Source organism: Beta vulgaris, chromosome 1, assembly GCF_026745355.1.
Source record: "Beta vulgaris subsp. vulgaris cultivar EL10 chromosome 1, EL10.2, whole genome shotgun sequence".
NCBI classification, from domain to species: domain Eukaryota; kingdom Viridiplantae; phylum Streptophyta; class Magnoliopsida; order Caryophyllales; family Amaranthaceae; genus Beta; species Beta vulgaris.
Window position 1 is genome coordinate 62,648,105 of NC_079202.1, and position 22,662 is coordinate 62,670,766.

General features: G+C 34.6%; 3 protein-coding genes across 3 annotated transcripts; 2 read left to right on the plus strand and 1 right to left on the minus strand.

Annotated features, from left to right (window-relative positions):
* Nucleotides 1-360: 360 nt before the first annotated feature.
* Nucleotides 361-3,121, minus strand: LOC104897327 (hypothetical protein). The gene is made up of 2 exons (XM_010684205.4): nucleotides 1,937-3,121; nucleotides 361-957 (listed from the first exon to the last, which is right to left on the minus strand). The coding sequence occupies exons 1-2, from the start codon at nucleotides 2,858-2,860 to the stop codon at nucleotides 610-612; spliced, it is 1,272 nt and encodes a 423-aa protein (XP_010682507.2). The 5' UTR covers nucleotides 2,861-3,121; the 3' UTR covers nucleotides 361-609.
* A 9,647-nt stretch (nucleotides 3,122-12,768) lies between these two features.
* LOC104897256 (hypothetical protein) lies at nucleotides 12,769-16,229 on the plus strand. Its single transcript, XM_010684133.4, has 2 exons — nucleotides 12,769-13,202; nucleotides 14,304-16,229. The coding sequence occupies exon 2, from the start codon at nucleotides 14,374-14,376 to the stop codon at nucleotides 15,859-15,861; it is 1,488 nt and encodes a 495-aa protein (XP_010682435.1). The 5' UTR covers nucleotides 12,769-13,202; nucleotides 14,304-14,373; the 3' UTR covers nucleotides 15,862-16,229.
* Nucleotides 16,230-19,464: 3,235 nt separating this feature from the next.
* LOC104890039 (uncharacterized) lies at nucleotides 19,465-21,994 on the plus strand. The gene is made up of 3 exons (XM_057392384.1): nucleotides 19,465-20,272; nucleotides 20,429-20,763; nucleotides 20,870-21,994. The coding sequence occupies exons 1-3, from the start codon at nucleotides 19,465-19,467 to the stop codon at nucleotides 21,992-21,994; spliced, it is 2,268 nt and encodes a 755-aa protein (XP_057248367.1).
* Nucleotides 21,995-22,662: the final 668 nt, after the last annotated feature.

Below are 22,662 nucleotides of genomic sequence, written 5' to 3' on the forward strand. Positions count from 1 at the left end.
AATTTTTTCACTATTTTCCAATTTAGCTTCTTTATTTACTAGTTGGAAGTTGGGTTATTTCCTCCAAAATTGGAGAACTTTATTCTCACACTCAATAGTCCTGTATAGTCCTGTTCTTTTATACTTATTTTCAGCTCAGTTCGCTTTTAATTCAGTTTCAAACTTATTTTCAGCTCTTTTAAACTTATTTTCAGCTCAGTTCGCTTTCATTTCAGTTTCAAACTTATTTTCAGCTCAGTTCGCTTTCAGTTCAGTTTCGCAAGAACAAAACCTTAGTCTAAAAAACTTTGACACGATTACCTGTTTCTGTATAGGGAAATCGTAAGCAAAGAGTTGTTAAATTCCTACAGAACACAAAACTACAACAAACCCAGAACTGACTGTTATTCTGTACAAACTGCTACATTCTTTTTTTGGAGGTTTACAAAGTGCTACATTAGACCTGTTAGATTTACATAATCAAACAACAAGTTGTACATTCCTGATCCTTGGGAAAAAGTCGTCCACAAAATGTGACACAAATATATGGACACACTACCTAAGTCACAGCTAGTAAGTTGAGATTATGCAGGTCTCATACATTAGCATCTGCAAAGGATGCTTCATTCATCAACTGTTTGTCGCTCGAAGGCGTTGGCTAAGATAGACTAGATGCCAAGTGAGACCCATCAAAGTCATGATGTTCAAAAGAGATGAGTATGAGTTGAGCTTCTTAAGTCTGTTGTCTAGCTTGGCTAGCTTAGTCTTAGCTGCATCATCTTCAGGTGTTCTAGCAGGTGCCGTGCTTGCTGGTGCTGTCGTTGTGCCACCAGCGGCTGTTGTGGTGGTGGTCGTGGTAGTTGTTGGAATAGGACCTGTGGAATCGTCAACCACTGTGTCTATGACTCTTGTAGGAGCACTAACACGGTCCCTTCCCCTCCCTTCTTCTTTCTCTAGTTTCATCCTGTCAAACATTGCCTGCGCAAATGCACACACATTAAGCATATGAAGTACTTCATATTACAAAGGGCAAGAGAATCAAGTGAGAGCTCAATGTAAAGCTCCCACACTCTTAATGTTGGGGTAATAGTTAATACAATAGCCTTTTTAGCATATTATAGCATGCTCGATAACCGGACCTTAACCTATAATACTATCGTTGAATTTGTAACGCTACTTGCTCAACAACATTATAGATTTATGATGATACCCTATGTTACTCTGACACCTTCATTTACCTCCAAGTATCGTGTCGACACGACACTTTACATGAATACTTCATTTTAAACTAAATACTTAAGTCTTTTTTCAACAAAATAGAAAAATCAAGACACTTAAGACACCCGCATCCGAGTAAACACTCAATCCGTATCTGAACAATATAGGTGATACCATTAATCTCAACATGATCCTTTTTGTTGGTGCTACAAGTAGAATCAACATGTAAACCAAGACATAGTATTTTTGCATCTTTAGATCAAATTGATAGTAACACTTCATAAATTATAACTACTTTGACATATGACTTCTTTTTTTGGGACAATAAAATCGAGTGAAGCTCAGTGAAAAATCTAGAACTATACAATCTTCAATTCTAATGTCATATTGCCATGCCATATAATCCTAGGCTCCTAGCACTTAGCAATAACCATACATACTATCCGTCATTGACCATGATATATCATATGTGCATCAAAAACTATCAATGTCACACTATTCATAAGTTTCAAATATCAACCAACTAACCTTAACAAATGATGCTATTAGTATTAAACTAATGCACAACTTTGTAAAACAAGTATCTCAATAATAACCACTTCTCCCTCACTACATAAAAATTCATCACCATTACCACCATTTATAATCTCGCTACATAGAAATTCATTACCATTACCACCATTTATTATCGACTACCAATCAGATACACACGCAACAAAAATCAGACAAAAAAAGTTACCTTAGTCGCACGCGGCTCCAAGAAGAGCAAATTCCCCAAAACCAAAAGCAAAGAACTCAAAAGATTATAAAACTGAACCATATGAGTTTTATTATTCAACATCTTACCCTTTTCTCCCATCATATATCCAACTAAACTCAACCCAATACTCCCAATCATTACCTTAAAATAAACAGGATAAATCTTACTTTGCACAATCCCAAATTGTTGTTTTGGCAAAACTCCTGCTAAAACATGACTCATTACAAAAGTTACCCATATTCCTACACCATATGCTATAGACATCCCAATTAACTCACTTACACTCATAATTAAACTCAATATTTCTCTCCATATTCCAAAAACATACCAAATTACATCAAATAAAACCTCTTTCCCTCTTTTCACAATATCAAATAACTCTTTCTCCCCTTTTTCACCCTTCTCTTTAATCACCTCCCCTGTTTCCTCCGCTTTACGACCCGCAATGGAAGCGATATCCATTGTTTTCTCAACCACCTCCTCAACCACCTCCTCGGCCTCGGCCGCTTTCTCTTTAGCTTTACTCCAAACACCAGCAATTTTATGCTTACATTTCCCATAAGCATCACATATAAGCTCTCTGGGCCGGGCCCCATGAGGCCCATTTAGCCCAGTTACAACATCTTGGGCTTTTTCCTTCATATCTTGGGCTTTTCCAGCAACTGAAGCTGTTGCATGAGAGAGAGTTTCATCAATTGGGCCTTTATTGGGCTGAGGAGATGAGATTAATACCTTTGTGTTTCCATCACTTATGTCGTCGCCATATTCAACTACAACTGATCTGTGACCTTCTTTGATTATTACTTGTTCTTGTTTTCCTCCATTTTTTTCTGGGTTTGGTGAGAATAACCCAGAAACTACTAATGATGTTGTAATTAAACTTATGGCTATCAAATTCATCATCTTTTTTTTTTTTTTTTGCACAGTTTTTTTGAATTTTCTTTGTTGTTTTTTGTTGCTCTGTTTTTTTGATTTTATGTTATAAGTTTAGAATGTTGTAAAGCGGTTGGAAGAATTATGGGTTTTTTTTTTTTTATTGGGTTTTGGAATGTCGGTTTTTTTGGATGAGATTTAGAGGGTGACACGTGGAGTATTGGGGTTTCTGGAACTGCCACGTAGTAGAGGACGTGTCTGTTTTTGGAGAGTTGAAAAAGGTTTGGGAATTGAAATTTGAAACTGAAAATATGGTGTGCAACTTTTAAGTAAAGTAAAGTAAGTTGGGCTTTGGAGTTTGTGTTTGTAACACATTATCAACCCATTTTTTTTCATAAAAGAGCCCATTAGCCCATTGATACCACTTGGAGAAGATCCATCCAACTCAAAAGTCAAAATGATCCCATTTTATTATATCAAAAGATAATACTTTTTCTGTTTCGAATTAAAGGCAATAAAATTTATTTTTATGTATGTCGAGATATTATTATGACTACAAATATTTATAATTACATATAAGTAAAAAATTATAAAAACTACGTTTTATGAAACTACGTCATGAGACAAATCTAATAAGATTTTACGTGATTGTGTTTTTCATTATGTATCAATCACAGATCTTAGTCAAAGTGAAAAGTATGAATAATGAAAAAGTGAAATTGTTACATTTAATTCGGGATGGAGGGAGTAATCATGATCCGTTTTATAAGTGGTAATAAATGACGGTAATGAATGATGTAAGGAATTTCATTATATACATAGATTATTAGGTTCATGTTGATTGTTAAACATGTATATGTGGTAATTATGTTTATACTGATTACACATTTTTTTTTTATATCAAGGATGTCTTGGCCTAATGGTTAAGATTGAGGTGCTGTGAATGATAGCTCATATGTTCGACTCCTCCTTCCGTTTTTCATGACTCATATACTAGTAGATAAAAAAAAACACATTCTTTTTTGTAAACTAAGAAAAAAAATTCTTATACATGCACTTCTTAAAACTTTAGGTCTTTTTCACCTCCTCATATTACAACTATCTTGAAAGTTGAAACAAATTAATTATATTTTTTAGAATACTTTTTCTACATGTGCTAGTATCTATTAGGGGAAATATTTTCATAAATAGTCTAAATACAAAATAATGTATTCATCCATTTTAGCAAATGAAACTCCATAATAATAACCATAGAAAAATCTATATGATGCAATATGAGCTTGTCTTGGCAACCAACTGTTTGAGTCTCTTAGGGGACTCAAACAGGGGTAATTTGATCATTTTATGCGTTGGAAGATTTCACGCGCGTGTGGCTGACATTTGCTTGGTACCAATGCTAGGTTATAATGGTACCATTCTCCGAAAATATTGATACCTTGGTACCAGTCCTGATAACAATTTGATACCAATGTCAGGTTATAATGGTACCATTGTGTTTTATTAATGTTTTAGTCTTTTTTGAACTCAAACCGTTGGTTACCAAGTCTTTCTCGATGCAATATATACCTAACACTACATTCTTTTCCATTTAATCACAAGAAGTAAGACAATAATTGACATGATGGAATCCACATCACATGTACTGATTTAGTAATATGGCCTCTGAAAATTAAGACGAGTCCAAATCATGCTAGCTAGCTATAATGCCTATAGGCTATAGAGCTAGAAATGGCTACTTCAAGTGGTATGTATTGTAATTACACTCATCTCACAACTTTTTTTATATGAAAGTGCAATTTGTGGAGCTCGGAAAGTGGGTCCCATTTTGCTACTACCTGTTGTAAGATCTCATTCATGTATAATTCTCTGTAAATGGTGGTCCATCAAAGTCATGAGGACTGGCAAGTTCTAGTAAATGCAGTGGGGACTTCAGTGTAATTTGAAAGTTTGTCGACTTCAGTGTAATTTGAAAGTTTGTCCAAATGTCATTACTCATTAGGCATTACCATGGTTCACAATTTCATAACTATCCCTTTTTTTCTCCTAATATGAGGAGTTTTCCGCCGCCTTCAACGAGTGCACTAATTTCTCGCGAGAGTTTGCAGGATACTTCAACGCATAGCATCTTTACGGTTGGGATTTTTTCATACTCAAAGCTCGAACCCGAAACTTTGGTTAAGGAGCGAGAGGCCCTTACCACTCACGCAAGACCTGGGCATGGGGTGGGCATGTTCACGGGCTTGGGGAAATGGCGGGCCATACCGGGTCATGCTTGAAATTTTGAGATTTTGTCCGCGGCCCGAGCTAGTGCCTCTTGCGGGCCTGGCCCGTCTTTTATGTTTTTTTTGACAGTTTTAGGCTAAAATACAAAGGAACGGAGCGTTCGGCCCGCGGGCCGGCCCATGCGGGCTCGTGCCGGTGCGGGCCTGATATAAGATTTCTTGACCATGATAGGCCCGCGGCCCACGTAGCGGACAACGGACCGGACCGAGCCGAGCTTCGAGCGGGATCGTGTCAGGCCGGCCCGACCCATGCACACCGCTAACTCACGCCAAGCCCAGTTGGTTCTTAACTACCCCTTTTATTGTTTGCTTCCTCCGTTTTAAGTATAACTATTGTGTTGGTCAGGACGTTACTTTGGGTATTACCTTTCTTCCTCTTCTTTACAATTGATATGTTTTTTTCCACTCTTGTAAAATTAATTTTAAAAAAATCTAACATTTAATTTACTTTATTTTTACAATGAATATATAACATTGTGAAGATTTATAAAGCACTAAAAAAAGTTGGTTGAGATGGTAATAAGGACAAACTTCTCTTTACAATAGGTTGCATGTCCAAATCTTGTAGCAAACAATATTTATTTTGTAAGATGATATAACAATCTACATGGCACATAAGATGACTTGATGAAGCTACGTGGCGCATACATACTTTCTTTCTTGCAAAATAATTGCAACAATTTAACACATATATAATTGAAAATCGGAAATTAGAAAGAGTAGTACAAATAAGATGTTATAAATTTCATTGTATATTTCATTTTACAGACACTACAGTATAAAATTATGTATTAGTAAGCATAAAAGTCATACATCTATAATGTTGTTACTATCTTGAAGTATAGCGAATAAAAGAAGTATATAATAAAAAGATGTTGATTCTAAAATGTTAATTCTAAAAGGTGGAGTAGTAATAATACAGGTCTTTATTAGTTCTTAAATTATCAAAAATATGTATTTTTTTTACTCGTTATTAAATTTATTTTATTTTTAATATAAATTTTTTTTAAAAATAATAAGATAAATGATTCTACTGAACTAACACCTCGTATAGGACAACTAGCTAGGTTTGCAGATCAAACTCTTTAAAAGCGGATCTATAAAACATGTCTTTGATGTAGGGGGATTGTTAAACATCGCCCCCACAATTACTTAAAATCGCCGCGAAACTATTTTATTGGACTGTTTTACCCTCCTCCTTTTTTCACCGCCCACCACCCCCACCACCCGCCATCACCTACGTCCTCCTGCCTCCTGCCGCCCGCCACCGCTCACCCCCATCAACACCAACTTAATGGCGAAATTTTTTTTGAACCATGGGCGAACGTCTCGGCCGGACGTTCGCCCCATGGCCCGAACGTCGGGTCTGGACGTTCGGGCCATGGGGCGAACGTCCGGCCTGGACGTTCCACCCATGGCCCGAACGTCCAGGCCCGACGTTCGGGCCATGGGGCGAACGTCCAGGCGAGACGTTCGCCCATGGTTTAAAAAAATTTCGAAATTTACCTGCCATGGTTGGCGATGGTGGTGAGAGAAAGGCGCCAGAGGAGGTGCGAGAGAGGGCGATGATAGTCAGAAAAAGGTCGGCCGGCGAAGGAGAATGAAAGGACGGCGAAGGAGAGACAAAAGCCGGCGAAGGAGAAAGAAAGGCCGGCGAAGGTGAGAGAAGGCCATGAAGGTGACTGAAAGGCCGGCGAAGGAGATAGAAGGCCGGGGAAGGTGAGACTGAAATTTGAGGTGAGAGAAAGGCTGCTGGTGGGGGGATGGCAGGAGGTGAGGGGTGGTGGTTTTGGATCTGAAATTTGGGGTAAAAAGGTTACAAATGTAATTTTAATTGTTTTTGTGGCGATTTTAAGTAATTGTGGGGGCGAGGATTAGAAGTTCAGTTGATGTAGGAGTATTATAGTTTAGGGGGACCTTGGACGTTAATAATACAAGTATAGGGTGGACCATATATGATATATACGTATCTCTCATGACTCATAAGTCTCATATGTATACCTGATGCAGTGATGCTACAAAGACTGAGGGTGGGGGGAGAGAGGGACCGCTCTACTAGTTCAATAGTCTAGTAGTCCACTTGTGATCTATTTTAATGCGGCAAGATTAAACAAATATTTCGTCCAAATCACGACATATTTGATGTTGTTATCAACAGATTAACTAAATATTCTATCATTTCCTCACTTTTATGGGTTTTAAACTTTTAATTGTGCCTTTCAAATGATCAAAGAGTGTAGATTAGCTATGTATTTAAAGTAGGTTCAAATGAACTTTTTCTGGATAGGACAATACCTCAACTCACGTGAATGATCTGCAATTAAATTTCAATTAATTTTTTTTATCTATATGAATCAAGAAGGCTGTACAAAGTACAAAGAAGGAAAGGGAGAGGATTTGAATATGTGACATATCGTTTACAGCACCTTAATCTTAACCACTAGGCCAAAATATTCATGGTAATTTCAACTAATAATGATATCAAAACAATGAATCATGTATTACATAATTTTTTCATAAATTAATATTACTAGAAAAGTTTGAAGATTAGAATTTTTTTTCTTTAGATTTCACTATTAGATAATAACTCAAATAGCAATTTTTGTAATGTGTAATAAATAGTCTCAATTAGAAGCTCTGTATTAAGTAATTTGACTTACTTTGATATACCTAATTTTGTATTTTATTTTTTTTTGTGATGTTTAGAGAGTTGTAAAGGATGTGACAGATTACGACAATCTTAGTCTCAAATTAAAACAACATTAGACTTTACTAAACGAATTAGTTCTCATTAACTTGAAAATTTAGACTAACTTTTCATACTGATTGCTCCAACCTCATTTTAACTCTTCAAGACAACAAAAAGGCTCTCATTTTAGTGCTTTAGACTATATTACTTTGCTTGCAAAGGATTTTCAATGGTGTCTTCTTTTGAAGGTGAATCATCAACAAGTTCATCTTGCACATACCTTGACAAATAGGAGTGTCCGAACTTGTTCAGGATTTACCTCATCTCTATCTCTATTTTAATTTGTTGTCCGCTTTCTACCATTGTCCAACAAAAAAAAACTTCTAAATTCATTAGTTTTTACAACTTGTTAAATAAAGTATTACTCTAAACTACGCGATCTTCAACCCATATGAAATAAAATCAAAGTGTTATGAAACAAAAGTTACCGACATATAATATAGATTAAAATTTTGCTTCAATTGGAAATATCTTTAACTTTCTAAATAGTGAAATTACTTTTCTAATTTTAATTTATATAAATCTTCTTAAAAGCTTAGTCAAAAGTACTATATATTTTGGTGCATGCAAAAGAAAAGCTTAGTCAATATTGAAGTAACAAGTTGGCCTATTCTTTTTGTTGGGTGCGACAGTTTATCTTGTTAAAGCATAATATAAATTATAATTATTGGCATTACTTATTCATAATAAATATTAACAAATATCCTAGACGATATTAAAGTGAATTAGAAAGGTATTAGTCTATTAGAGTCTTACGAAAACTCAAAAATAAACAGAAGACAGAAGTGGGACATATAAGTGAAAGCAATAGAAAAACCAATGTCATTCTTTCCTACCATTTTCCATGTACTTCCAAAAAACTAAAAAGGGGCAGTGTATTGAGACTTCACTTTCCAGGAGGAGAAATAATCTATTGACATTTTCTTCTTTGTTGAAAAGGAAATGTAAATGCCAAAAGTAGTGTTATAGTGTTTTGGTCTACTAAAGCTAAAAATTAATATTTAGGTAAAGTATTATTGTTTGGAAAAATTGTTAAGAATAAGCTAACATTTGAGTCCTCTGTTTAAAATAAGTTGTACTTTCGATTAACTTTGAATAAGTAAAAAAAAAAAAATTTAGTATTTGCTTTTGAGTTTGTTCTTGTAAAAGACATGCTATTTTTAAATTTGAATTAGGCAATGATAATTCCAATATTAAAAAGAGAATTAGCCCAATAATGACTAAGTTAATTTCTTTCGATGACTAGTTTAATCCATTTAATGACTAGGTCTACTTTTATATTAAAATTAGACGGCTTTTTAAAGAGTCAAAAGTTCCCTCTAGGGTTTCTCCTTGGGAGAATTTTTTCTCTCTCGGGTTTCTCCTTGGGAGGGTTTTTCTCTCTAGGGTTTCTCCTTGGTAGGGTTTTTTCCTAGCCTCCGTTGCTAGGTTTTCTTCTTTTTTTGAAGGGTTTTCCTTCATTCTTTCTTTTTTCATCACTTTTCTTTTTGGTCTCAATTGTGAATCTTTGTAGGGGCTCTCCCTTATGAATGAAATTATTTTTCTTCCTGTCAAAAAAAAAAGAGCTCAACAGTTAACCGACCTGTTATTATAGGTAATCAGTCCACGTGTCATCATTTTATGGATTTAAAATTTTATATTAATTTATTTCTAAATATTAATTTAGAAAAAATAAAATAAAAGGCTTCTCTTCCCTTCTTTTCTCTCATATCCCTTACCAATTCAACTCCATTCCCCTCCTCTATCCTTTCCCCGGCCACACTGCCAAACCCCATCCCCTTACTCTTCTTAAATTTCACCTTTTTTCTCAATTATTTTTTTGTTATATATAATCTCAAATTTCACCTTTTTTCTCAAAATAATCCACATTATAGATTACTCTAAAATAATCTTAAGTTTTGGGGAGATCTTTTGAAAATAATTCAAATTATTAATTTTCAATTAGTAAGTCTTATAGTTCCTCCGTTTCTAAATAAGTGCAACACTTCTTGTTTTCACGTTTGTCAATGCATTATTTTAACCATTAATATCTTTATTATCAATAAGTAAAAATTATAAAAAGTTGATATTAAAAAAATTCACATTCAGACGAATCTAACAAGATCCCATATGACTATTGTTACGTAGTATGAAATTAGTTTTTTAGTACAACAACTCCCAACTTCAGGTTCTTAATTTGGAGACTCGTGCAACAATGATTGGACTTGGATCCCGATACTGAACTCCGGTCAGCAACCTGCAAAAAAGGGACCACCCTGGAGGTTTGGGTGGTATTTCCCCTCCGATGCTTAAGTCAAATATCAGGGATATGAAGGAACTTTTAGAGAGAGAAAGTAGAGAGAGAGAATTTATGGCAGAATAACAACAATATGCTATGAAAACGTCCATTTCCCCTGATTTCAAGGACTATTTATACTGTTTGAAAAGACTGATGTACCTTGATGTTACCATAATTTGGGAGCATCTGATTGGCTAAGCAATAAAATGGTGACATGTGGCAGACACTGATTGGTCAGTACACCTCACCATTATGCAGGGATATAAGCTGCTTTAGCTGGGCTTAAGTACAGATTTGGGCCATAAGAGTGGTTTTAATACATCTTTTTCCTCAGAAAAGTGTATTTTAGCCCACATAATCTTCTGACTCATGTACTTTACCTTCATAAACATGCGCCACATGTAAGGCTAAGATTAAGCCACGTGTCATCTTGGTAGCCTTTGATTTTCAAGCTACAACAACTATGTTTTTCGTAAAATGTAAATCACTAAAGCTAATTAAAATTTAAACTGTGAATAATATATACTATGCAAATGCTGCACCTATTTAGAAACGGAAGAAGTATAACATAGCCTTACCATAAAATTTGTGTAAGTCCGCATCTTTTTGTTTCTTAAAATGATCACTTTATAAGTAAGGGTCATTCTATGAGTTAAATGGGTAACTTTTAGATAACGGGTAACCCCGTGTTCTAAAATGATCCGTTTACCAGTTACCACAATAAGTTATCCATTTCTTACCATAAATCTTGAAAAGGCGATTTTATAAAGACTTAATAAATTTCAATAGTTCAAATTATTTGAAAAAGAAACCCCTAAATTAAAAAATTCTAAAATAATTCAAAATTTGAAATCATTTTAACAAGATAGATAAAAACAGGAAAAAAAACACCCACTTCAAAGTTCAAATTTCACTATAAATCTCTTAAGTCCTGTTTCTTCGACTTATTTTCAACTAGTTTTTATATGCACGCGATGCGTGCGAACATATGTACAAAATTATTTTTTTAGGAGATGAAAAAAATTAAATTAATTATTAATTATTTCTAATAAATTAGGAATATTTGAATTGTTGATGGTTTTCTTTTTGTAATATTTTTTATTTTTTAAATTAATTAGGTAGTTTTATTTTTTATTTTTCATTAAAGTAAGTAGTTAGAATAGGGATGTTATGAGAGTAAAATGAGATTTCTAATATTTTGGTGTCCTACCCCACTTTCCATATAGAATAGAGATTCAGTTCAATTAAATTACCTTTAACAGTTCGATTTAGGGCCTGTTCTCTTCGGCATAAAACAGCTGAACTGAACTGAACTGAACTGAACTGAACTTATCAAAGCTGAACTGAACTGAACTGAACTTATCGGAGCTGAACTGAACTGAACTGAACTTATCAGAGCTGAACTGAACTGAACTGAACTGAACTGAACTGAACTGAACTGAACTGAATTGAATTAAATTGAATTGAATTATATTACATTGAAATAAATTGAATGTAATAAATATATAAATAATATTTTAAACAATAATAATATGAATATTAATTAATAATTATAATGATAAGTAATAATAATGAATAATAATAATAGTAGTATTTTGAATATCTTTAAATGATAGTTATAAATAAATAATATTAATAATCATAAATTAATAATAATAATAATTAATGATAGTAATGATAATTAATAATAATTATTTTATATTATTTGTATTAATATATTAATACTTGACGATGATATATAATAACAATAATATCTAAGAAGTAAATTAATATTACTATTTTAATAATTGATTTAATAATTTAAAAATATTTAGTAATAAAAATAATGATTGGGTTAAATTACGTCATAAACCGTCTTGACGCGATTTGATTGGTTTATGGGCTAAAAAAGTGGGTTTATTTGTGCTTTGACCTAAACCATGTTCCTCCTAATAATTTTAGTAATAATAATTAGTAAAGCTATAATAAAAAAATATATAGAAACAACAACAACAATAAATATAATAATAATAATAATAATACTAATAGTAATGATATATATTTAAATAATAATAATAATAATAGTAATTAGTAAAATAAATTATACCAAATAATAATAATAATATTTAACAAAATGGTTATAAAGAAAGAGCTGAACTGAACTGAACTGAACTGATCTGAACTGAACTGAACTGAACTGAACTTATTGGAGCTGAACTGAACTGAACTGAACTTATTGGAGCTGAACTGAACTGAACTGAACTTATTAGAGCTGAACTGAACTGAACTGAACTGAACTGAACTGAAAATAAGCTGGGGAGAACAGGCCCTTAGTTTCTCTCAGTCCAAAAAAACTGGGGCTTATTGAATGATAAAAATAACTAATGGCCCCCATCTCCACCATTCTATAGGGAAAGGTTGAAAAGATGTCACTGTCTACCTACGTACGGACATGAGGCTGGGGAATGACCTCTCCCCCAAAAAAACTAGTGTGGGACCCACCTCCATACTTAGTAGGACCCACTCACTCACATCTGCACCTCCGTCAGAGATGGAGGGCGCTATACTGTCACCTAAATTGGCCCCACTTTTCCTAATCTCTCTCCTACATTTTCTGCAATTTGTTTGTTTCTTCTTCTTTTTTTTTTCATTTTCATTTTTCTCTCAAACCCAAAAAAAAATAAATAGAAAGACAAAAACTTTTTCACTCTATCTTCATACCCATTTTGCAGAGTTTTCTGGGTCATCATTGTCCCCAGAAATGGCAAAAGAAATGATGAAGAAAGTTGGAAAATGAAACTTTGAGTTTTGGTTGTTTTTTGGTTGGTTTGTTTGTTTGTTTTTGGACTTTTGCATTGATTATATCTTTTCAGAAAGAGAAAATTTTGGGTTTTATATTTTCTTTTACCAATAAAAAGAGAGGAAAGTAAGAGAAACAAAGATTTTTATCTTTGTTTTTGTTAGTGGTTTACTTTTTCTAACCTCATATTCTTCACCCATCTTCTTTTTTTTGTCTCAACACTTTTTTTTTTTGCCCTTTTCTCTGTTTTTCTTGCTTTGTTTCTGGGTTCTTCTTCATATCAGGTATTAATTCTTATTTTTTCTGGGTTTTTTTTTTTGCTTTTGTTTTATGTACATCTGGGATTATTATGTTTTATTTGTGAACTTGAGGGAAAAAAAAGGGAAATTTGGGATGTGTTTTTTGTTGATTGAACTTTAATTTGGAGTTTTGTTGTTTGACATAATAGAAGTGTATTGTTACCTTTTGAGTAGAAAAGGGTTAATAATTTTTTTTCTGGGTGTTTTTAGGGACTGTTTTTGGCTCTTTTTGATGTTCATTTTCAGTTCTAAGTGAAGACTTGTGAATGTTAGTCAACCCATCTTTTTGTGGTTTTGAAAATTTTGCATTTTTTTTTTGCTATTTGTTGGTATAAGGGTTTTGGAGTTCTAGTATATAACTTTATGTTTAATAAAGTGAGTGAATAGTGTTAATCATTTAGGTTTTTTTCATGTTTAATTCTGTTGAAGTTATAGCTTATTTTTGGTTCTTGATTGTTTATTATTCTGTTAAAAGAATGCTTTCTGATTTAGCTTTTCTGACATTATAAGGTAATTAGGTTCTCTTTCATTTAATGATGGTTTTGAATAAGTAAGATTGTTAAGGTTCTCAGTATTTTTCTCTCATAGATAATGTCAGACTTTTAGTGCTTAAGTACTTTTTTTGGGTATTGCTGCATTTGGTTCTCTAGCTAGATGTATCATGTATGAATTTGGAGATCTGGTTGGATCATGTGTTATTTGGTCTTGGGTGCTCCGTGCTCGTATTAGACAAGTATATGTGCTCAAGTGTCAGACGTGGCTATTTTTGTGAAAAAGTTCATTGTTTTAGGTCTAATGAAGTATGTAGTGTCTGTTTTCACATTGAGGATCTAACACGAGCACTTGAGATGAAATGAAAAGTCCGGATAGCATAGGTTGGATCTAATTGCTTTTGGAATTTTATTCTTTTGTGGGATAGAATTGCTGTTTTAGCTTGTTCGCTTCATGTGGTTTATTCTTAGGGTGCATTCTCTTCAACTGAATTCTGCTGAATTTATTTCAACTTAATAAAATTAATCGGGGATTATCACGAATTGGAACTTATCTGAACTTATAAGTGAATTATTTTTACTGAATTTGCTGTAGGCCTGAAGTTCTGAGAATCAAGTATTGTGGGTGTCTAAGTGAACTGGAAGCTGAACATCTGATAAGTGGTATGGAGAAGAGTAAAGATGGTAATTTTTCTTCTACTGATCACATTAGTCAAGGACTTGCTTCCTCAACGGGTGAGAATAAAATAAACATACAAAATCCTAGAGATGCTGAGGTCTCTACTGTTTCATCAGAAAGGGTTCACTCTGCGCATCAGACTTCAATCAAGAGCGACTTAAGCTCGGAGATTAAACAACCCTTTAATGGAAAGAGGAAAGATCTAGATTCAATGACAACAGCAGTTAGTCACGAATATCTTACCACCAAGAAGGCCGACCATAATAAGCTACTTAAAACTGATTCAGCATCTTCTAAAGAAAGTGGTGAAGTGGTGCAACTAAGTTCAGTTGATTCTACTGATCCAGTACCATGTCTGTCCTCTAATGAAACTTTGGCCGCAAAGAGACCATGTATTGTAACTCAGTTGGTCCAATCAAAAAATGATTTTCAAGAGCGAGAATCATCTGTTAGTACTAGATCTGATTCTATAGCAGCTAGTCATTTTACATTTGATCTTAATGAAGAGATGGAGGGAAATGGAGCAATATCTGTGGTGGCCAAGGTCGGGGTGCCAATGGGCTTGCCTAAGAAACCATTGCAGTTTGGTGGAGAGCTCGGATGGAAGAGATCTGGCGTTGCTAGTGCTTTTCGGCCCACTTTTTTTAAGAGTCCTGAAAGAGAGAAAGGAGCTTTAAGTAATACAGGGATTGATCTCAACATTGCTGCTACAATGGATTCGGAACTTCCTGCTGATGAAACTTCTATGGATGTCACTCCAAAGCAGCGTGAAAGATTTCTCCTTGACCTGAATTGCCGAAGTGAAAATGATGAAAATTACCATAACCTAGGTGTATCGAGCTTTGATTTAAATGACAATCCTATGATTGAGGATAATCGTAAACACTTTTACCATGATCAACGTAATGAAAACCAGCAGCTGATCAGAAAAAGTGTTGCAGTTGATACTCGGGGAGGAAATGTTAACCAATCTGGTTTTGATATGAGAAGGCCGTCTTCATATTGGGTTGATCTTAGCTCTATGCGAGGCTATGGTCATATTCAACCTCAATCTTTTCTTGTGGCTGCCCCGACAGCTGAACAAGTACAGATGGTGGTACCTTCTGGAGTTTATATAGGAAAGATTAACAATTTATCTCCTACATTTTACCCTCATGGTGTTCTACCACACCTCAATAATCAGCCTGCAATTCCTCAAATTTCGGGTTCTGTTCTTGCAGCATACCCCGGGCCTGTCCATTTCCTTGAAGGTCCTCAAGGACTGAACCCTCATGCATATGCAAACATGAGACCAGCTTTCTTTCCAAATGGTAGCATACCTCTTTTGGAGAACGGAAGCAGGGGAGTCAGCAATGCCGAGCTCTTGATTCCGATTCACGGGAGGAATGGATTTTTCGAGGCAAGAGAAAAGCCTGTTGAACAGACTACTTCTCAGATTAGTTGTAGACAGATGGCTTCTTGGAACCAAGTTTAGAATCGACAACTCATATTCATCTGATCTAACATTTTTATCGATGCAATGTACATAAATGGAGTACTATCTAGATTAATTCTAGAACGTTGTCATAGATTGCTTACAGGAAGTCTCACTGAAGTTATAACTGGGATTACACAGTTGGGTCTTCATCATTTTATCTTACACTTGCACTAGATTGGAATATGTTTATGTACTTGTTTCTCTGAAGACGGCAAAGTCACGTTTATTGAAGTTGACTTAACCATAGAATATGGCAAGTGTTTTGCATCTTTTTTCTGACATTCAGGTTAGTTCTGTACAGACTACTGGTTTGCTGAAAATTTGCTGTTATTCTTCAATTTGATTTAGCAGTATTTTGGAGTTTATCTGATCTTTCCTGGAATGTGTTGTGCTATTTTATGCATTACTAGCTTATAGAACTAAGATAACTATTTGCATTAAAAGGGCAACTCATTTTAGTTGCTTTGTTAGAATCCTTGGAGGATTAGTGAACCTGTTTCTGCTTCAAGGCAAACTTTATTTTCTTGCTGATCCTGCAAGATCAATACAGACTATAATTTCATATGAATGAGAATGTACACAGTGCAGTTTACTGATAGGGAATATACATAGAATATTTTCTCTCTCACGGCAGCCAGCTTTGATTTCCTTGTAATGGGGACGTGCCAGAAACTTTGCTCGAACACCTCGAGAACTCTGGATTTGCTACGAGCCTTCTCACTCGGCCAAAAAAATAAATATGGGGTTTGTAATTGTAGATTGAGGAGAAGGGGTATTTTGCTCAACAACATTCTCCGAACCATTGATACCGGGAACGTGGTACGTGGCCATGTTCCACGTTTCAAGGGACGCGTCTCAGAACGCAGAACGTGGTACGTGGATTAGAAGTCCATCTAGTTTACTTTAGAGGTTGTGAAACACGTTCCGAACGTTGTGCGTTCCATGTAACGATGGACTCCATAGAATAGGCTTCTTCTACTACCTCCATTTAGAGCTAGCAAATGTTTTTGTTTGTGTCAGATTCGTGTCTTTGTTAGGAAATAAATGTGTTGAGATCTTTTACAGTAGTTCAAATCATTTTACTAAACAAGTTAAATGCTTGACAACTAACCCAATAAGTAAACACTAAACAGTTACACTTGTGTTTTGAGTCTTTTAGACAAAAGTATAATGTAGGGTAACCCTGTGAACTTTCATAGATGTCGGTACGTGAATTGCGGGCCACATGTGTGGAGGTCTATTCTTTTGTACTATATGAGAGTATATGCTTGCCTAACTTGGATAGGGTCAGGTCCATAGTTGTCAAAGGGGCCCAACCCAACAAACTGTAGTGGGACTGTTATTCAACTTTTGATGCTTACAACTTACAAGTTGCGAGTAAACTAATTACTGACATTACAGTCCAATTGGACTAGAAATTAAGCTTGGTTTGGCTCGACTCACTTGGTGAAGATTTTACTTTTAAACCTTAAGGTTAGGGATTCAAATTCTATCAAGTGAAGGTCACTTGGAGGAGGATTTTCCTTATGGTTTCTTTTCCTCCCGAGTGTTTGGGTCTCTAGATTAGGCTTCGTGCAAAGGCAGCTCATAGGTTATTCATCTTATCAATTTATAAGAAAATCCAATAAAAGTAGAAATTATGCAATTTGTATTATCTTAATTCGAAATTTTACGTGAATTGTTTTGATTGGAGATATAATATGACTAGTGTTTGTACTCTGTAGTGTGTTATTTGACTTATCAACTTATCATAATAAGGTATTTGTTATATGTGGTCAATATGGGCTCGGATATAATTCAATACGTGATTCACGTATAACAAGTATAATTGGACCCGTATATAATTCAATGTTCGTTTCAATATGAACCCGAATTATAATTCCGTATCCAAATATTAATGGTATTTGATATAATTGAACTGTTTGACTTGTCACAATCAAGTATTTGGTATTTAAACGGTTTTTTTTTATTAGGAAAAGATATTGGTCTGAAAACCAACGCCTTCTAGACTACTAGCCTGCATGGTACACCAACCCAGAGGCTGGGTACAAGGCTGAACAACCCAGAAGTAATACTCCAACATATCGTTGGGAAGAGAATTCGAACCTTGGACAATGCCTTAAAATCCGGGATAATACTCCACTGAGCTACCACCTATCTCTTAGTCCCTTTCGGTATTTCAACGGTTTGGATTGAAGATATAATATATAGTGTCGAGATATTAATGGTATTTGATATAATTCAATATGGACCCGAATATAATTCAATAAAGTTGTGCTGCTTTTTTTTCTTATAAAGAGAAGTTGGAATGGTAAAGAATTGAGACGAGACAAGAAATGTACTCTACTCTTAGAAGATTCATATACTAACATAGCAAGTGGTTTTGATTAAAACTGTTAAGAGATTCTCCATATACTGCATTTTGTACAACGAAATCGATATAAAATTAGTAAATTACCAATTTTTGTTCCAGAGATTGGGCAGAGTTTTGTATTACACAATCTCAGAGATAAAATATTCGTTTTGCAATGAACAAAAAACAGTGGAAGTCTCACTTCTTCTCGTACTTTGCTGGCCATTTTAACTCTCAATTATCTGTCTTCCTTGGTATGATGTTGTTTTCTCATAAAGTTGTCATGAAAAGCAGTTATTCCATGCACTATCTCTTATTCTATTTTAGCAATTATGCTTTAGATTAAAATGAATGAAAGTGATGGTGTAGTTCATGCATTATGATGTGTTATTGTTTGTATCTACTATCTAACGTAGTAACATGTATTTTGGACCATCTAGATTCTAGGATGGTATTCAGTATTCACTACTACATGATTTACCTAATTACGTTTATATTACATGGCCTAAAAATAACATGCACAAAATAAACTTAAAATGAGTTAGTAGTTACCACTATGCCTAATGAAACGTAGATGTACCGATATTCAGTGGCGGACCTAGAAGGGGATATGGGGGTACAGCTGTATCCCCAAATTCAAAAAAAAAAAATCAATTTAAAAAAAAAAAATTAAAAAAAATTAAAAAAAAAATCGCGCAGCGAGCGTTTCCAACTTCCAAGTTTCATTCTTTCTTTTCTCACGCAGCAGACTCCTCTCTCTCCTCTCTCACATAATAACGGCCGTCGGCCGACACGCCGCCCGCCGGTGGCCTAATTCGCTGAACTCACGCCGGTCGCCGGTGCCGCGGTGGCCTATTTCGCAGAACTCAAGCCACTGATTCGCAAATCGCAGCTTTGTTCTTGTAAGTTCTTAGTTCTTAGACTCTTAGTTCTTACTTCTTAGTTCTAATTTCAGATTTTTCATCTTATCTAAGTTTATATATTGTTAGATTCTTAATTTAATTGAAATATTTGGATGTAAATTGCTGAATTTGAACATTGGTGATTAATTAGTTAGGGTTTATACTTTTGTTTCTAATTTCAGATTTTTTTATCTTTTCTACGTTTATATATTGTTAGATTCTTAATTTAATTGAATATTTAGATGTAAATTGTTGAATTTGAACATTGTTGATGAATTAGTTAGGGTTTACTTATTGAAATTCGAATGATTTTTTGACAATTAATTTTATGAATACAATTAGGAAATGACAAATGATACACCCAAGTCAAGTAAATCCAAGGGAAAACAAATTAAGCAACCCGATCTTCGACAATTCATTTTCAAGAGAAAGAGATCATCGGAAGGTAATTCTTGCTCTTCACCCGCACCTCCCAATGAAAATGTATCGAATGAAAGTAATGATTCTCCTTCATTCCCATCAACAAGTGTTCCTCAAAGTCAAGAAAATGATATGGAAATGGGTGGCTCAAATAATAATAATGTACCATTAGAGGAGGAAGAAGAATGGTTATATGATGTTGAACTTCTTCCTCATGATCCGGGGAAGAGAATTAACATTATGGATTATCCTCCAAAACAAAGGAATGCGGCGAGGAGAGCATACATTCTCAAAAAACCTTGTCAACCTAAAATACATGACTTTCCTCAAAGAGAGTGTGGAGGTTTACGTCGTTTTAGCGTTAATTGGTTTAAGAAATGGGATTGGCTTGAATATAGTGTTGAAAAAGATGCGGCATTTTGCTTTGTATGTTTCTTATTCAAGAATGATATTGAAATTTGTGCGGGGGGTGATGCTTTTGTTAATGAAGGATTTAGATCATGGAATAAACCGGATAGATTTGAGAAACATGTTGGTGGAATTAAAAGTGCACATAATCTTGCTTATGAAAAATATGTGAACTTAAAAGATGCCAAAGAGAAATCAATCTATGTTGCTATGGAAAATGCAAGTGATGTGGTTAGAAGTGAATATGAACTTCGATTGAAAGCATCTTTAACTTGTTTGAGATTTCTTTTGCTTCAAGGTTTGGCATTTCGTGGTCATGATGAAAGTATTGAATCTTATATAGGGGAAACTTTCTTGAACTTTTGAAGTGGCTAGGGGGAAAATGTGAAGATGTTAAAAAAATCACTTTTGAAAATGCACCAAAAAATAATCAAATGACTTCACCTAAGATTCAAAAGACTTATTAATTGTTGTGCAAAAGAAACAACTAAGTGCATAATTGAGGAGCTTGGTGATGACTACTTTGGTATATTGGCGGATGAGTCAAGTGATGTGTCTCAAAAAGAACAATTAGCTCTTGTTTTGCGATATGTTGATAGAAAATTTGGGAGGGTGATGGAGAGATTTTTGGGAATTATTCATGTTGGTGATACCACGGCTTTGTCACTTAAAGACGCAATTATGACTTTGCTTATGGATCATTCATTGAGTCCATCCATGATTCGAGGGCAAGGATATGATGGGGCGAGTAATATGAAGGGTGAAATAAATGGTCTTAAAACTTTGATTATGAATGATACTCCTAGAGCTTACTATGTACATTGTTTTGCTCATCAACTTCAACTAACTCTAGTAGCCGTTGCTAAAAAGAATGATAGTTGTGGTTGGCTCTTTGAGATACTTGCAAACTTGTTGAATGTAGTTGGAGGTTTCTTGTAAAAGAAGAGAAATGATTAGAGAAAGTCAAGCTCAAAAAGTTGCTCAAGCCTTAGATTTGGGGGAACTTGAGAGTGGGTCGGGGTTGAATCAAGAACTTGGTTTGAAAAGGCTCAGGGATACTCGTTGGGGTTCTCATTACAAAAGTCTTTTAAACATCATCCATTTGTTTCCTACAATTGTTGAGGTTCTTGTGCACATTGGCAAACATGGTTCATCGGAGGATAAGTTCAAAGCCCAAATTGTTTTGGGCTCACTAGAAACATTTGATTTTGTATTTATGGCACACTTGATGTTAGCTATTTTTGGGTACACTAATGATTTGTGTGTTGCTTTGCAAAGAAAAGAGCAAGATATTGTAAATGCCATGGAACTTGTTTCTTACACTAAAATTGTGTTGCAAAAAATGAGAGAGCAAGGTTGGGAGGCTCTTTTGAACAAGATCACTTCATTTTGCGTGAAACATGGTATTGTTGTTCCCACTATGGATGCTTCTTATGTTCCTCAAGGAAGATCAAGACGTTTTGTGGAACAAACAACAAATCTTCAACATTTTCGTGTTGACATTTTTTTGGGAGTTATTGATTTGCACCTTCAAGAACTTGACAACCGGTTTAATGAGAGAAACATGGAGCTACTTACATGCATGGCTTGTTTAAGTCCTAAAGATAACTTCTCTTCTTTTGACAAAGACAAGGTACTCAAACTTGTCACATTTTATCCCGAAGAATTTTCAAGTCTAGATGTGATGTCTCTTGAATTGCAACTTGATATATTCATTGAAAATATGCGAAGTGATAATAGATTTCGGGATTTGAATGATCTTAATTCTCTTTCTATGAAGCTTGTTGAAACGAATAGGCATAAGACTTATCCACTAATATTTTTGCTTATCAAGTTGATGTTGATTCTTCCTGTGGCTACCGCAAGTGTAGAAAGAGTCTTTTCGAAAATGACATATGTCAAAAGTAAGTTGCGGAATAGCATGGGTGATCAACTCATGAATGATTGTTTGGTTACTTTCATCGAAAAGGATGTGTTCCTTCAAGTTCCCGATAAAGATATCATTGATCGATTTCAAAATATGAAGGCTCGTAGGATGCAATTGTAGTTTTAGTTTGAAGTTTAATCTTATGTATTTTTTTAACAAAATTGGTTGTATGACTATGGATATTTTGGTTGTAAGACTTATGTATTGAACTTTTTTATGAACTTTTTTCTACTATTTTTGTGTTTGTTGTACGTCCGTAACTCCGTATCCCCATATTCAAATTCCTGGGTCCGCCACTGCTGATATTGAAGGAGCTTCATTGAGTACCTTTGACCACGTCTCAAATTCGAGCTATCATTCTTCTTTTTATACATATATTATTAGAATAGACGGTCTAATTTTAACATAAAACTCGTATTTGGGTTTGGGCGTTGTTCCGGGTTGGTATTGTGTTTTTGAACTTGATATGCATTTTTTTCCATTCCTATTAAAATATATTAAGGAAAACTCAACATTTAAAAGATACAAATATAATAATGTGGACACTTAAAGTATGATTAAAAATTGATTGAGATGATAATTGTGTTATGTTATAATAGCAAGAGGTCACGAGTTCAAATCTTGTTGCAAGCTCATTTTACTTTGTTAATCGACATAGCTTAAACTATTCACTGTATTCAAAAAGTGGTATGTTCTCTTCTGTTATCCCTGAGGTATAAGGATCAAACCTCATATGACTCACTTGAGTAATTTCTCATATTTTCCCCCCAAGTGAGTCTCCTTCATCT